This window comes from Bolinopsis microptera, chromosome 8, assembly GCF_026151205.1.
Source record: "Bolinopsis microptera isolate Bmic1 chromosome 8, MBARI_Bmic_1.0, whole genome shotgun sequence".
Lineage (NCBI taxonomy): Eukaryota > Metazoa > Ctenophora > Tentaculata > Lobata > Bolinopsidae > Bolinopsis > Bolinopsis microptera.
In genome coordinates this window covers 12,425,835-12,440,188 of record NC_087079.1, presented here as the reverse complement: position 1 = coordinate 12,440,188, position 14,354 = coordinate 12,425,835, and the positions used below count along the sequence as shown (strand labels likewise).

The following is a 14,354-nucleotide window of genomic DNA, read 5'->3' as shown; positions in this document are numbered from 1 at the left end:
ATTAATTGGTCGTATCAGCTCGGTTTATCTCGTCCTGTCCCGGTGCACTGAAATATGAGATTTCGCCGTCAGGACACCGGTTCGGGGGCTCCGTGATTGGTTGCTATTCGTACGGTTGCCACGGTGATTGGCGCGCTCCACAGTTTGATGGAAGCCTTATCACTGCAACTCTTAATGAGCTTTCATTCGCTCCTAGACAGATGTCCCGTCCGGTCCATCACGGTATGAACTAGGTCTGAAGTGTAAGTGTCAACTCCCAGTGCTCAGTTATTAACTGAGCGACAAAAAGAATAGGGGGGCCGAGGTTCTTACACGTCCCTTTCTTCCAAACTGGCGTCCCGCCATGAGTCTATCTGCGTTTTTGGAATCGGGGAGTTGACATGGAGAATGGAGGTTGACATCAAGGGTTGCTTGGGAGAGAGATCCACGATGGTTAGGAGTTGCTGGCCCGGTTAACCTTGGTCGATACATTAATACACTTCTAAAAACGTGATTTCGCCGCAATAATTTAAGTTAACCCGGTTGTAAATAGTTTAAATAAAACTTGTTTTTTTTTAAAAACAAAAATTTCGCCAATTATCTTTTACTTTAGTTCGTAAATAGTTTTCGGCATTAGGCCAATGGTTATTGATGAATGGAGCTGTGCGGTGTTAAGTGTATGACTTTGAATGACTAACAATATCGCCAACATTTGTTAGAAAAGAAAAGTTACAACTGCAAGTACTAAGGCACGGTTTGTGAAAAGCTTCTTCTTCCTCATTTATTCAAGCCGAGGGTTGCTACTGGGTGATCGCAGGTAGAGGGTTCCCATGATTGGGAGACCATAACCTGCTTTCTTCGGGCGGACCAGCACTCGCCCACTCGGCAGAACCGAGATTTTAGTGAGTTTGTGAGTGAGTGTGACCTAAGGTTCGACGGAAAAGGAGAGAGGCAGAGAAGGAAAAAGAGGGAATTGGTTTTATCATGGAACGCCTATGACCAGGTCGTATCCAGACATCTACTCAGAGGTTTGGAAATACCACCATTTTAGAGAAAACTACCTCCTATTTATAAAAGTCACACTACTATACTCACGCGCCGCCATTACTGGAAAGTTCGTTCTTCGTCCTGTAAGCCAGGGTAGACTGGATGATATCCGCTTGGGTACATGTATTGTGATGCGTAAGGTCCGGGTAGTGTGCCATCTTGCTGTTCTGCTTGTCCAATGTCCGATGGGTGCTGTCGGTTTAGGGGCTTCCCCTGCATTTACCACTAATGATATGTGGCTCTCTGATCTCGGTAAGGTACTGCATCGTTCTTCGCCATATCGTTCTAAGCCGGGGTCTCGGAAGTGTACTCTGGTTGAGTTTCGCCTGCACTTGCAACACGGTGGGGGACACATGTTAGTGTTAGGAGCAACAAAGTCTTTGATCATTTTCAATACCACAAATGCCAGCAGTGTGACCCCTACGATGCATGCCATTTTAAAGTACTTGGGGATCATTTTTATATTTTGTATGGTGTCTTTAATTATTGGTTGTGCACTCTGCATGGTGGCAATCTCCTTTTGTCCTTCTTTCAGCTTCTGTAAGTCCTCCTGGAAGTTTTCCACGTCTCTCGCCAAGCTCTCTGCTCCTAGCCCCGGAATTTTGATCATATCCTCTCGATCTATCATTGGCGCCAGTAGCGGTGGTTTTCGGTACATGATACTGTTGGGCGCCGCATTCTCGGGACTGTGTATCACTATGTTACCGAAGCTAACACTCGTGGTATTCCGATCCCATTTCACAAATGTCACTTGATGCTCCGGCATTATTCTTTCCGCCACTGATGATGTGGTTTGCATGTGTGGGTGGGAAGTACCTTGTTCCGAGGATTTGTGGGACACTATCTTTATCGCCGTCGAGTTGGTTCGTAGGAGTAGTCCAGCTGGTGTTGAATTGTAGATTTTCAAAATCTGCATCGATTTATGTCGCTGTCGCCGTCTGATACAGAAGATGGGGAAATTCTGTGAAGAATTTCGAAGTTTTCGCCAGTTGCCCAGTCGCTAGGTGTCTCACTTAGGAGTTTTGGGCTAGCGAGGTGTATTCCCTTTTTCTTTTTTTTAAACCTGGAGTACTCTGCCTAAAAATAAAGTATTTATTGCCGACCATTGAGTTGATCACTTCAATAGTGCGGAACCATACGAGGGTAACACATATTTACGAATAAAATCAACAAAAGTTTAAAGCACAATTCAAGTTTGTGGACAGATATTAGTCTTATAATTAAACACGTAAATTTATATATTTGGTATTTGTTAATATATCAATTCCATTTCCACAATCTTTTGTTCAATCAAACTTTCAAGTGTTCCCCAAAATATCGTCGTTTTGGAAAGAAACATAACATTTATCGTTGTCGAAAATTCGCCCAAGATGTGATCACGTAAAATTCTCGGAAAGTAGCCCAAAAGTTTGAAATTCGTACGTAAAAGTATTAGTATGTTCACAACAACCATTTTCGCCGTTTGCGTGCCGTAAAACAACAATTTACATTATAACGCACAAGTAGTCTGTTCGCCAATTTAGTTGACCTGCGCACCTTAAGCTCAGGTTGCTCTACTTCTAGAGTTGTGTCCGCCTGAGGAGCTTCAACTGCTGCTTGTGGTTAATTTACTACTTCTAAGTCAGTGGGGGCTGCAGTACCAGAATCTGTGTTTTTTTTTTCTATAAGTTTGTAATTTACACTAAATGATGGTTTATCATTATGAATGTAATGACGGCTTGTCTCCGATCACCTTTGCTTACCTTACTACTCACCTTACTTTTTTTTTTTTTTTTAAATGTTTTATATAACGGCCCAGTGCCCATATTGGTTATACTCATATAATATTTCATTAAACTAGGCGCAAACTACCGCTTATTTATCATTATAAATATCATCCCGCTTCAATATCAACTTGGCTATTTCTATACCGCCGCAGGCTATTTATATCGCGCCGCAAAACGTGCTTTAATTATCATCGATCTTCTCACTTTTGGAGGAATAAAATAACCGGTCAACCTTTATATACATAAACACATCTCCATTTTTTATACCGGTGAGCATCATCATTTATATAGCGCTTTATCGGAATATCATTTATATAGCGGTTCATATGCACGTGCATTTTATATAGCGGCGAATTTCAACTTTAAAATGTAGGCGGTTAATCATCAGTTCTATTCTAAGAGCTCTATTCATAAAAGTGAGGTTGCTTTACTACAGTTGCCTAATGAAACCTTTTACCTGGTGAGATGAATGGTGAATGGGTGAATTGATAAGTGAATGAATTTGATGTACCTGATGATTACCTCCTGTAGCTAATTAGCTGGCCACTGTAGTGCGCCCTCACTTATCCTTACCTTACGTTAATATAAGTATTTATAGTATATAGGCCGGTACCGTTGTCGGCCAGGATCGCCGTATTTAAGTAGTATATAAATTAATTGGTGGTGATTTCATGGTTATCTTATCCACTTCTAGTTATACCTTTGGTGACCGGATTGGTGCGTGTGACTTTGAGTAAACACATCTTCTGTAACTCCTCGTGGTGCACAAAACCATTCCAACCTATGTATGTCCCCCTTACGGGTTCCACAAGCCCGACGGTACATAGTTAGATGAAAGACAGAGAAGCCTTGATTGCCAGATCAAGGACTGCATCAGTAGCAGCGAAATACGGATATACCTTCTCCCTTACAGTCAGCGAGCTGACAACTATCTGACTGTGTCTTTTAGGCCTTGCCACACCACTTTCGCTATTGCATTCGCTCGCCCTTATTTACTGACACATTCGTACACAAGGTCTCTCTTATTGAGTCTATACTCACGATCGCCATTACTTACCAGTTCAACTTGTGCTACACAGGTACTGTTGACATGTGAATCTTGGGTGCCCTATTTAGTTCAGTGACCTGGTTATGTGTCACGTACGTTTCCGTACGTGACTACATTATATAAAATGTTTGAGGTCTTTAAGATTATATTTTTACTTAAATGCACCAGCCTGCGAATGTTCATTGAGATATTGAATGCAGCCTGACCCGGGTGACGTTAGTAAAGTTGTGTTTAAATGATCCGGTCCGGAGACAAACTTGTTATATTATTATGACTCGGTTCTCGGACTGCGATATATATTAAAATTTCTCATTGCTGTCCCTGGTGAGGTACAAATTACTGTCATTATCGGACAGCGCTCCCTATAATTGGCACTCGGAAGGATCAGTTCTCCAGCTGATATAATTAGCCTGTCCGACTTTATTTTAGAATGTGCCGCTGATTCCAGGAAAGTACCTGACAACTTTAGGGGGACTGGTCGTATTCGCCACGTCATTACGTGTTCGCCACTAAAATATGGAACTTTATTCGCCAAACTCCATGATTCATGAGAAACAATAATAATAATATCGGAGCAGACCGGTGTAATCATGCTAAGAGCGCTTAAAGTTAATTATAGTTATAATACCGTACTTAATCTTGATACACACAAATACACTTCTTTCATTGCGTACATTTTACAGTTCCACTCATTCTGATCTGTTTACTCTTCACCGTTAACTCACAATTATCAATTTAATTTGGGCATAGACAGAAATTTTGGCAATCTACCCGTCAATATTTGTGCAAATGCCTTGGAGTTAATAATAATATGGCTGGTACGTTAACTCCGTTCATATTGTGCCCGTTACATTGGTCTTAAATGCAAGTTTTATAAAAATCAAAAACTATCAGAGTTTAGTTAATTGAAACTTTTAGTAATTCAACGGTCGCTTTTGCTAAAATGACCTTATGAATTTGGTCAAGGAGGGTGTATATTAGTCGACAAATTTTGTTAAATTTTTAGTAGTCCTCGTTTACTAGTGTACTGTAATGTTATACAAATTGTACTGTGGAAAATGGAATTGACGTGTTACCCAAAAGTGCTGCAAGAAATCTGCTTGGATCAATGAGGGGGGGTTCGTAGAATATAACTCGTAAAAATATATAGTCCGCGTTTTAAGCTGTAGGTAGTGGTCTCGCCAAGTGAGAGCTACTGTGTAAACTACGCAAACTAAGGCCATGCAGAATTAATGACTACATGGTCATCAAGTAGGTGCTCGCCTTCATCTTTGTCAAGGAATTAAAGAAAATTAAAGGAATATTTTAACCTGTTTAACAAAGTACAGAGATTTAAGGCCATGCAGACTTACCACTGCATGGTCGTCAAAATCTTTCGGCCAGTTCTGCATACAGCCGCCTTTTTCATTAAACTAACGGCGATCTATATAATTTAGTAGTGTTATTGGTGTTTTATGGTAAAATGTAAGAATGTCCGCAGTTGTTTAACCACGGACACATCACGCCTATTTAAGTCTAGTTGCAAATAATGGCCGTAAAATATTCGGATAAATAATGTAAAAATTCCGCGTTAATCAGTAGGCTGGCATTGGACACAGTGCTTTGTCTCTTTGATTGAGACGGGTTCGACGTGATGAATATTGATTTATGAGTAAAATAAAAATAGTGGGGTGAACTGAGCGTGAGTGAATTAATAAGTTTGGCTTAAGCTGGTCCACTCGGTAACCGTGGTTTGTATTGGTGCCGTTAATTTGAATATGAGCCGTATTCGATCTCAGAATTTTTTGTGTGGTTACTTTAAAATGCTGGCATTCTGGGGCGTTACAAAAGGTTTGCCTGTGGCCTCTCTTTTGCACATACGACAAAATGTGCCTTCCCAGCAGTAACCACGTAGCCTGGCCTTTGGTTACCATAGTGTATCAACTCTCGCTTCATTACAAATATAATTATTATCAGGAATTATAGTCGTCAAAAAAACTGAATAATTGGAAATTCAATCACATTGGCCTTCGCCCTGTATTAAAATGTTGCTTTCTTTCTAGAAAGTTCGATTTCGCCATATATGGGCGTGGAACATTTTATAAACTTATAAAATCAGCCTCGATGCTACTACTGCCTACATAACTTAAAATATTAAATCAACATACTTGCAACGATGAGTTGTGATGTGGATAATATATTGACGCAATTACTGACCAGCACGGTAACACACAACTTATACAATACAGTTACTCCTCAGAGCTCTATTTCTTAGTTACTGATTTAGTAACGCCATGTATGGCCCGTTATATTTCATTATGTTCTATCACATTTCGCCAAAAATTTTCCGCCAAAAGTAGCACATTTAGCTTATAATTCTTTACTAGTGCAAACTGAGCGCTTTTATGGAACGACAACTCTTACCTTGGTGGCCTGCAATGCCTCTTCTCGGGAGTTATCCTCTTCTTATCCACTTGGTCGCCGTAATGTGGAGTGCAGATCTTTTGAGTTTGTCTTGTCTTGCTTCTGAGGTATTCTCTCTGTCCTTCTCGGAGTTCGTCAGAGAGATAGCCGTCTGTAGGATTCGTCTTCCTTGATTGTCTCAACTCGTTACTGTGTGGGAAAGTTCTTTTAGAATCAGAGTCTCGTTTCAGTCTCCAATTTGTAGGAACCTCCCGTAGGAGTAACTACTAACTAGTCACTAGGTCTACGCAATTTATAGGGCTCCATCCTATAAGAACCAGTATAGGATCTAACTACGCCTGGTATATAGTACTGACTACAAGTCTTAATAACTTGTGGTCTAACTACTAGTAGCTAGAGCGCTCTAATGATGACTAGCTTGAGGGTCTTCGGGATCGATAGTCTCCACCAGTATGGTGTTACTCTAATTCGCCAAGAACTTGTATCCTCCTGAAACTGTACGAGTTAAGCTTGTGATTAAATACGGCTTCCTGAGTCAAGGACTCAAATTTACTGGTGGCACTGCACACTTTTAGTAATTGTAACGACTCAACTTTCAATCATAGTCTCAGAGACTTGCAATATAGGTTTTAGCAGTTGTAGTGTAAGCGATTAATGACAGTATATGAAAAGACCAGCAGAACATCTGGTCATCAAGGTAAGTAGTATCAAGTATCATAGTATAGTACAATAAAATATAGTATCGACCGAGCTAACCGACCTTAGGATGAGTAGGAGGGGTGGACAGTTGAAGAGTTGGTTCTCTAATCTGCATATCGCCACCGCAGCTTAAAGAGTCGACTTTCCTCAACAAGTCCGGAGATGAGTCTGATCGCTGGCTGGAGATGAGTCTGATCATCTTCAGTCGCACGGAGGCAGAATCAGGGCGTCATCTTAGGGATGAGGGCAGGAACAGAGTAGAAGTGAAGAGATCCAGAGGGTCAGTGCCGGAACGATCGGAGGCCGAGTGACCAACTCGAAGTTGGAATAATGGAACTGAGTAGAAGTGGGGAGAAGTCCAGGTCGTCATCTCGGATAGTCTCCCAGGTTCTGTTAATTTACCGTTTAAACTCAGAGGTCCGATAATTAATTGGTCGTATCAGCTCGGTTTATCTCGTCCTGTCCCGGTGCACTGAAATATGAGATTTCGCCGTCAGGACACCGGTTCGGGGGCTCCGTGATTGGTTGCTATTCGTACGGTTGCCACGGTGATTGGCGCGCTCCACAGTTTGATGGAAGCCTTATCACTGCAACTCTTAATGAGCTTTCATTCGCTCCTAGAGATGTCCCGTCCGGTCCATCACGGTATGAACTAGGTATGAAGTGTAAGTGTCAACTCCCAGTGCTCAGTTATTAACTGAGCGACAAAAAGAATAGGGGGCCGAGGTTCTTACAAAAAGTTACAAAAAACATACACAAAAACATACACAGGCCACAGTGTATTGTACGCATTTAATTTACAGTAATCAAAATCAAATCAGTATGTAATATTTGTATAAGATAGTCTTACTCTACCATTAATTGTAAAATAAATATCAATTTATTGATCCAATATTGTGGTGGATGTGAGTTTACAAAGTATTGTCACGCTTGGGTTAGCAGCAATACACCCAATGTTAGTTTAGTCTTTACGCTCCACGCATTAATATGACGTCTTCTACATTTTTGTATCCTGCCCTGATTGTTCCAATCAAGTAAGAATCTTAAGTATGTACTCAAGTTATAATAATCAGCTATAAATATTGCTCTCCTTGTCGCTAGTGTGTTGCCTGACCCCATCAGAAGAATCTCCCTTTAATATATCAGGCAAGGATTTTGTCCGTTTTTTAGGTCGCAAACGTCCACTAATCGTTTGAGTGTCATCTGATGTTGTTGGGAAGCCGTCTTCCAAACCTTGTTTCGTATCTGAGGGAATCGTTGATAGCCGCCTCTTCTCGTGGGGTTGTATCACTTTTATGTTATCTGAAGGTTCTCTAAGGGTTATAATATGTTAAGGCTTCCAGGAAATTAAAGGCAGGTTTTGACGGTGGCAATTCAGAGTACTGACCATGATTTGAGCTATATTATATGATCACGAGTCACGACCCAAAAAATCGACTCTTTAATACCATTCCTATTTCCTATTCATTTACACTTGAAAGTTGAAGACTATATAAATGCCTTAAATAGATTCCTGAAAAACTTACCCAATAATCCTAAAGAAAATCGACGATTTCCGCCTCTCACAGACTTCCTTCTACGCCTTTCTAATTCTGAGTTATCTGAGTCTCGTCTGCTCCGGGTTTTCATAAACTTGGAGCGATTGACATTTTGGGATACTGTCTTGGGATCTGAGTATCTCTCCGAAGATGACACCATGTTAATAAAAATCTGATCAAGTGATTTCGCATCATCAATGGGGGTGTCTAAGGCCAGAAATCGTGCTGGCAGAAATTTGTGGTGATTCTCATGAACGATTCTTGAGCTTCTATCCAAGTCATGCAGAGGGTGATCGAAGGTATCAGGTCTTCTGGCCATTTGTCCATTTTCTTCTATTCCTTGTTCAGCTAATGCTACTAGATTTTGAACTACTGTCATTTCTTGAGTTTTCTGGAGATATGAAATTGATGATGTATTCAGCTCAACAGGAATCAGTAGGAGATAATTGTGATGACCGAATTTGTGTTTATCGATGGTTGATAAATAATGAGTAAATAATAACTAATGACTAACATGAAAGTAACCAGTAAGGTATAAGCAAATAGTAATTCAATAACAATAATATTACCGCTCTGAGAATGATCTTGTATCTGTATCTCCAAGTAAAATAACACATAACAATAGAAGCCCCAATAATAGCACACACCACTGCAGCAGCTATCTCGAATCCTCTCGGAGTACGTATGTAATGATCATCATCAAGATCATCATCATCATGATGATCGTCAGCAATGTGTTGTGTCATGTTTGTACGCAGGTCATCGTTCGATATAGAACTAGGATGATCTGAAAAAAGACGCTGTTTGGTTGTTTTCGTCATTTTTTAAAACTCAAACATGAAAAGCATTAATACATGTTTTGCTGTTCTTAGGCCCAAGTGCAATCTAGATTAGTTTGGATATAGTGCATATCATACATTATACATGATTAATGATTATACATAATACATTAAGTGCAGATCAAACATTCCTCTCGAAGTGTCACTTGTGGTTTATTTTGAAGCTGATAACAGTCCCACTATCCGTATAACTATCAAAGACAGGATGCGGTTTCTCAGCACACCTTCAAGTGACATTAAACACAGTACACACCTTCAATTAGTGTCATTAAACTAAATGGTTACTGATCCTGCCTAGGATATTGGTAGATGATGTCTTAAAGTCAAGTCATGTACTAAACGTGGAGCAGGTAAAACTATCAGTTTTTTATCAGTAGCTTACAAGTTTGTCTGCTTCAAGATGACACGAGATTGACACTTTGGGAAAATATGAGGTTTGTCGTTTTACTATACCCGAACAAGGTAGTTAAATATGCCAAACTTCCGATTATAATACAATTTCTCCCATAACATTGGTTGCGTGGAAAACGAGCGAAATGATTGTATTTCTAAGGTGCGAGCAATTGTAGAACAGAGTGAAAATGAAGTTAAATGGAAAAATCTCGAAGTGATAGATTCGGGCAAAAAAAAGTAAGGGAAAAAGTTACTCCACCAAAAATAGTAATAATGGTATTAATATGCATATGTTATAATATTATTATAATGTAATATGCAGTTGCACTGAGAAAATGGTTCATGAAATGAATAGGTAGCAGTACTGAGTATATGTCAACCCCTACAAAAGGCAATTATCAACTTGTGACTCGATGAGGTCCGAGGATACTAATCAGTGATCGGTCTAGTGCTACCAATCATCAGTTATATATATTTTTTCGTATGCAATTTTGATCGGGTATGGTTCGCTTACCATTGAGATCTCTAACGGTTGATATATCAGAAATTATTTGAAATCTTTAAAAATTTAAAGATACTCACGTCTCGTGCATGTTGTTGAGAGTTTTCATCAGCAGAAACTGCAGGTACTAAAAAATTAAGGAACATTCGAGATCAAAGGACAACACAGATCGATAAAAATACGTGACCTCCGAATATTTCTTTTTACAATTAAATAATCATACTTAATCTGGTGAAATTTTCACACAAATAATCGTAGTGATACATACTTACATAGAGGAAACAATACCCAAAGGAACAACTCGGAAGTTAAATCCAAATTTGTTAATTCATTTATTTGGTTACGGAATTCGGAAATTTTTATCAGAAACATGCAACAGTGCGAATCATAAATAATGTAATAATGCTCATAATTAGCTTAAAACAAATTGTAATGAGTTGTGTGTTAGAAACAGTTTCAAAACAAGAAACGTTTCAAGCTGGTATAATTTTTCAGCGATAACTAGAAAATAGCTGAATACTCAGCAGAAGAATACGATCTTCACAGTCCACGCGCATAATGCGCCGTATATTTCTAATTAAGTAATAAAGTTTACTTCCCGCGAAACTTTCACACTCAGAAAAACCACAAAATCTAAAATAAACTGCCGAGAAGTGACGACAGTCTCTCTATTTCCCATTTGTTTATCAATTTTTAGTGATTAATGATGAGCTGTACAATATTAATTTTAAAATCTTAAAATTCAGTGATCAGGCGTTATATTGCTTACGAATGTTGAAACATGCGTGTCAAATGTCAATGTATTTATAATTCTCTAATTCTTGCTGCAACAAGCCAGTATGACTGGCTCAAGGCAGCACTGGTAGCACTGGTAGCACTGGTAGCACTGGTAGCACTGGCAGCACCATGTTAGCACTGGTAGCACTAACTCGAGGTAACACTGGCAGCACCATGGTAGCACTGGTAGCACTAACTCGAGGTAGCACTGGTAGCACTGGGGTGGGCGAAAATTGACCCCCCGACAATTGACCCCCTAATTACATAGGGGGTCAATTGTCGGGGGGTCAATTGTCGCGGTACCCAGCACTTGTGGCACTGTCTCGAGCTGCAGTAGCTCTATAGTTCTACGTACTTTTAATTTTGGAGGATGTGCCTAAAAATGTGATCCCTGATCAAATGTAATAAAAGAATGTTCCAATTTCAGGTAGCAGCGTTTAGAAAGTCGCTGTGGGTGGAACACATGGGTGAAATGTGCGATGAATTCAACGATCCTGGAAGTCTTGACTGCATGAGAAAGGTATGTGTAAATCAATCTATTATGTATGTGTAAATATATTATATATGTGTAAATTGAAAGCAGTTAGCAGGCAAATTTGTTTCATTAAAATTTATTGTACGTAACAAAAGAATAACACAAGAAATTGTTGACATTCTTGACCTGCATATTGTTGTTGAGAAAAAATAAAAGTTGAAGGAGCAGTATTAGAAGGAGTATTATTTTGATGATCTCTGTGAAATTTATTGATCAAATTCCTATTAATTTCAGGTTAACGAAATTGCCCGAAGTAACTGGGAGAAGTTCGTTGCTGATGATTTTGAAGAGCCAATGCAAGGACATCTCCTGCCATACCCTATAGATGTGGCTCAGGATGGAACTGTAAGTACAGTTATAACCTTAATTTAAATTCCATCCGTAATGATTTAAAGTAAAATATAAGACGTATTTATTGTTCAAATAAAAACGACGTACAGTATTTATCCGGACGATTAAACCCAACTCTGAGCTGAGAACTATTTTCTTGGCACTGAAGTGGAATCGTGGATCATACGATATCGTTGATTTCATGGTTTAGAGCTGTCTAAATTATTTATAATTTAAATAGCTCTAAACCATGAAATCAACAATATACTAGTTTAAGTTATATGATCGTTTATAAACGCTCATTAAATAGTTTTATTTTTAACACCGTAAGTTATAGCCACTAGTCAACTAAATAGCTTCTTTAGATAGAAATATATAACTGACGCTCTTTAGGGGTTATCATTTTGATTTTTGACCATGTTAGCAACAGCGCAAGCTAAATGACTAGATATTTCAGACACTGGTTCATATTAAAGTATTGAGAACTGAACGAGAAGGCTTGGAAAAATAGCGAACAATAAAGTTGTTGTATTATAATCATAATAGCTAGGAGCGCGTAGATTTACAAGATTTACAATAAAATCTTTATTACATGAGTGTAAATATGTCAAATGTATATTTCAGGTCAGTTCTTTAGAAGGTTTTGAAAACTTCCCTGATACAGACGCACCGGTTTTAGGAACCAAGTCAAATATTCTGCTTGAAAAACTCACAACCTAGAAACTGAAAACATCAGTTTTCTGCTATGAACAACGAACTTTGCCATGAACGTACGATAACTACGAAGATGTTGTGTTTTGAGAAGTTGGGACTATTAGTATTATTACTGAATGACAAATGAATAGAATTTTAACATCTTTTAGTCTGAGTCATAATATCTTCTAGTCTTGTTTCAGAGACACTTGATTAGTGATTAGGATTGATTTTTTAAAAAGCTATTTTTATTCTTATAGGCACCATCCCGCGTGGAAATTTTCTTTTCTTTTTGTGGTTAATACTTTAATATGATCGACTGTTATTTTCTTTTTTGTCAGATTGCGAGCTATTTTACGGTACATCTATTGGCAATTCGGTAATCTGTCGATAGCACGGTTAACGTGCCTTATCCGTGCGTTAAGTATCCGTTAACCGTGCGTTAACCGTGCGTTAAGTGTGCGTTAACCGTGCGTTAACTGTGCGTTAAGTGTGCGTTAACCGTGCGTTAACCGTGCGTTAAGTGACCTACATCGACAGATTACCGAATTGCCCATACATTTAAGGCCATTATAAAACTTGAAATTTGAGTGTAGAAAATTAGCTTGATTTTGTCATATTGCAGATTTGTTCAAGTTTCCGATATTTTGAGATTGGATTAGGTGTTTTATAAAAGAATCCGTATTAATTTTCAATGAAGTACTAGCGCCGTTTATTTAGAGTTTTAGAGACGCTATATATACTAGTACTTCTTCGATTTCTTGGTATATCAGCTCAAAAATAAACTTCTCATGGAGGTTTACAGGTCCTAATATCGGAGAATAATTTTATAAATTCTAGCAACCAGCTCCTAAACGTCTCAAAGATATCGTTTAGTGCTACTAAATTTATTAGCACATGCTAGGCGCGTCTCTGGATGCTGTGAGGTTTTGCAAACATTTAGCCCTACTAACTGAAGACAATATTCTCGTCTATATCGGAGAGACAATGGTTTTCCGGTCCCCTTAATGTCTGCATACCATCTTGATACGAAGTGACCGAAACTTTAATTTTAGATTAGACTTAGAGTCGAACCGTTTTATCCGCTCCTATTCTGACCTACATGCTGGTATGGAGTGTCTCCTTAGGGAGAATCAGTGCGGATTTAGACAGAACCGCTCATGTATTGATCAGATTTATTCTCTCCGAACTATTTATATTCATAACTTTCTTGAGTTTAACATTCCTCTTTACATTAATTTTGTGGATTTCAAGGCAGCGTTCGATTCTATCAGAAGGGACTTTATTTGGTGCAGTATGAGACACTATGGGCTGCCTGAAAAATATGTCAGAATATTTCAGTCATTTTTTGGGGGTACCATGAGTGCCGTGATGGTTAATGGGGAGCTGACAGACTGGTTTGATGTTAACTCAGGCACAGGTCAGGGTGACATTCAAGCACCGCCTGTCTTTAATTTCTGCCTAAACTTTTCTTCATTTCTGGCTGAGACCAACAAGATCATCAGTCAAGGCGCAGTGCTGCAGAAAGAGATGAAGACGGTCGAGGAAAAGGTCATTCTGGACACCGATTATGCTGATGACAATCATGACATGGCTATTATGGACAACTCAGGGCCGGGAAGGCCTACAGGAATCAACTGATCTATTAGTTCATTACAGCTCCTACGCTGGGCTCAGAATAAATGCAAAGAAGACCCAATGCATGGCTGTAAGCAAGTGCACCTCCCAGCGACCTTTCATCAAGGATGATTGTATTGAGCTGTCGGTTGAGGGTGAACCCGTCGAGCAGGTTAGCAACTTTGTCT

The 14,354-nt window shown here is 39.2% G+C and overlaps 1 protein-coding gene and 1 long non-coding RNA gene across 3 annotated transcripts in view; one reads left to right on the top strand and one right to left on the bottom strand.

Moving 5' to 3' along the window:
• The window catches only part of LOC134819675 (uncharacterized), a 242,709-nt gene extending 229,426 nt beyond the window's left edge, over positions 1 to 13,283 (top strand). The window contains exons 17-19 of one of the 2 annotated variants that reach the window (XM_063829753.1): positions 11,419 to 11,511; positions 11,761 to 11,871; positions 12,481 to 13,283. In XM_063829753.1, the coding sequence (XP_063685823.1) occupies positions 11,419 to 11,511; positions 11,761 to 11,871; positions 12,481 to 12,576 (300 nt within the window). In that variant the 3' untranslated portion in view covers positions 12,577 to 13,283. The remainder of the gene's footprint in view (positions 1 to 11,418; positions 11,512 to 11,760; positions 11,872 to 12,480) is intronic. The other variant, XM_063829752.1, reaches the window with a different exon arrangement.
• Positions 7,730 to 10,347, bottom strand: LOC134819941 (uncharacterized). Its single transcript, XR_010160823.1, has 4 exons — positions 10,295 to 10,347; positions 9,050 to 9,267; positions 8,469 to 8,871; positions 7,730 to 8,244 (listed from the first exon to the last, which is right to left on the bottom strand). It is a non-coding gene; the product is annotated as an uncharacterized LOC134819941 (long non-coding RNA).
• Positions 13,284 to 14,354: the final 1,071 nt, after the last annotated feature.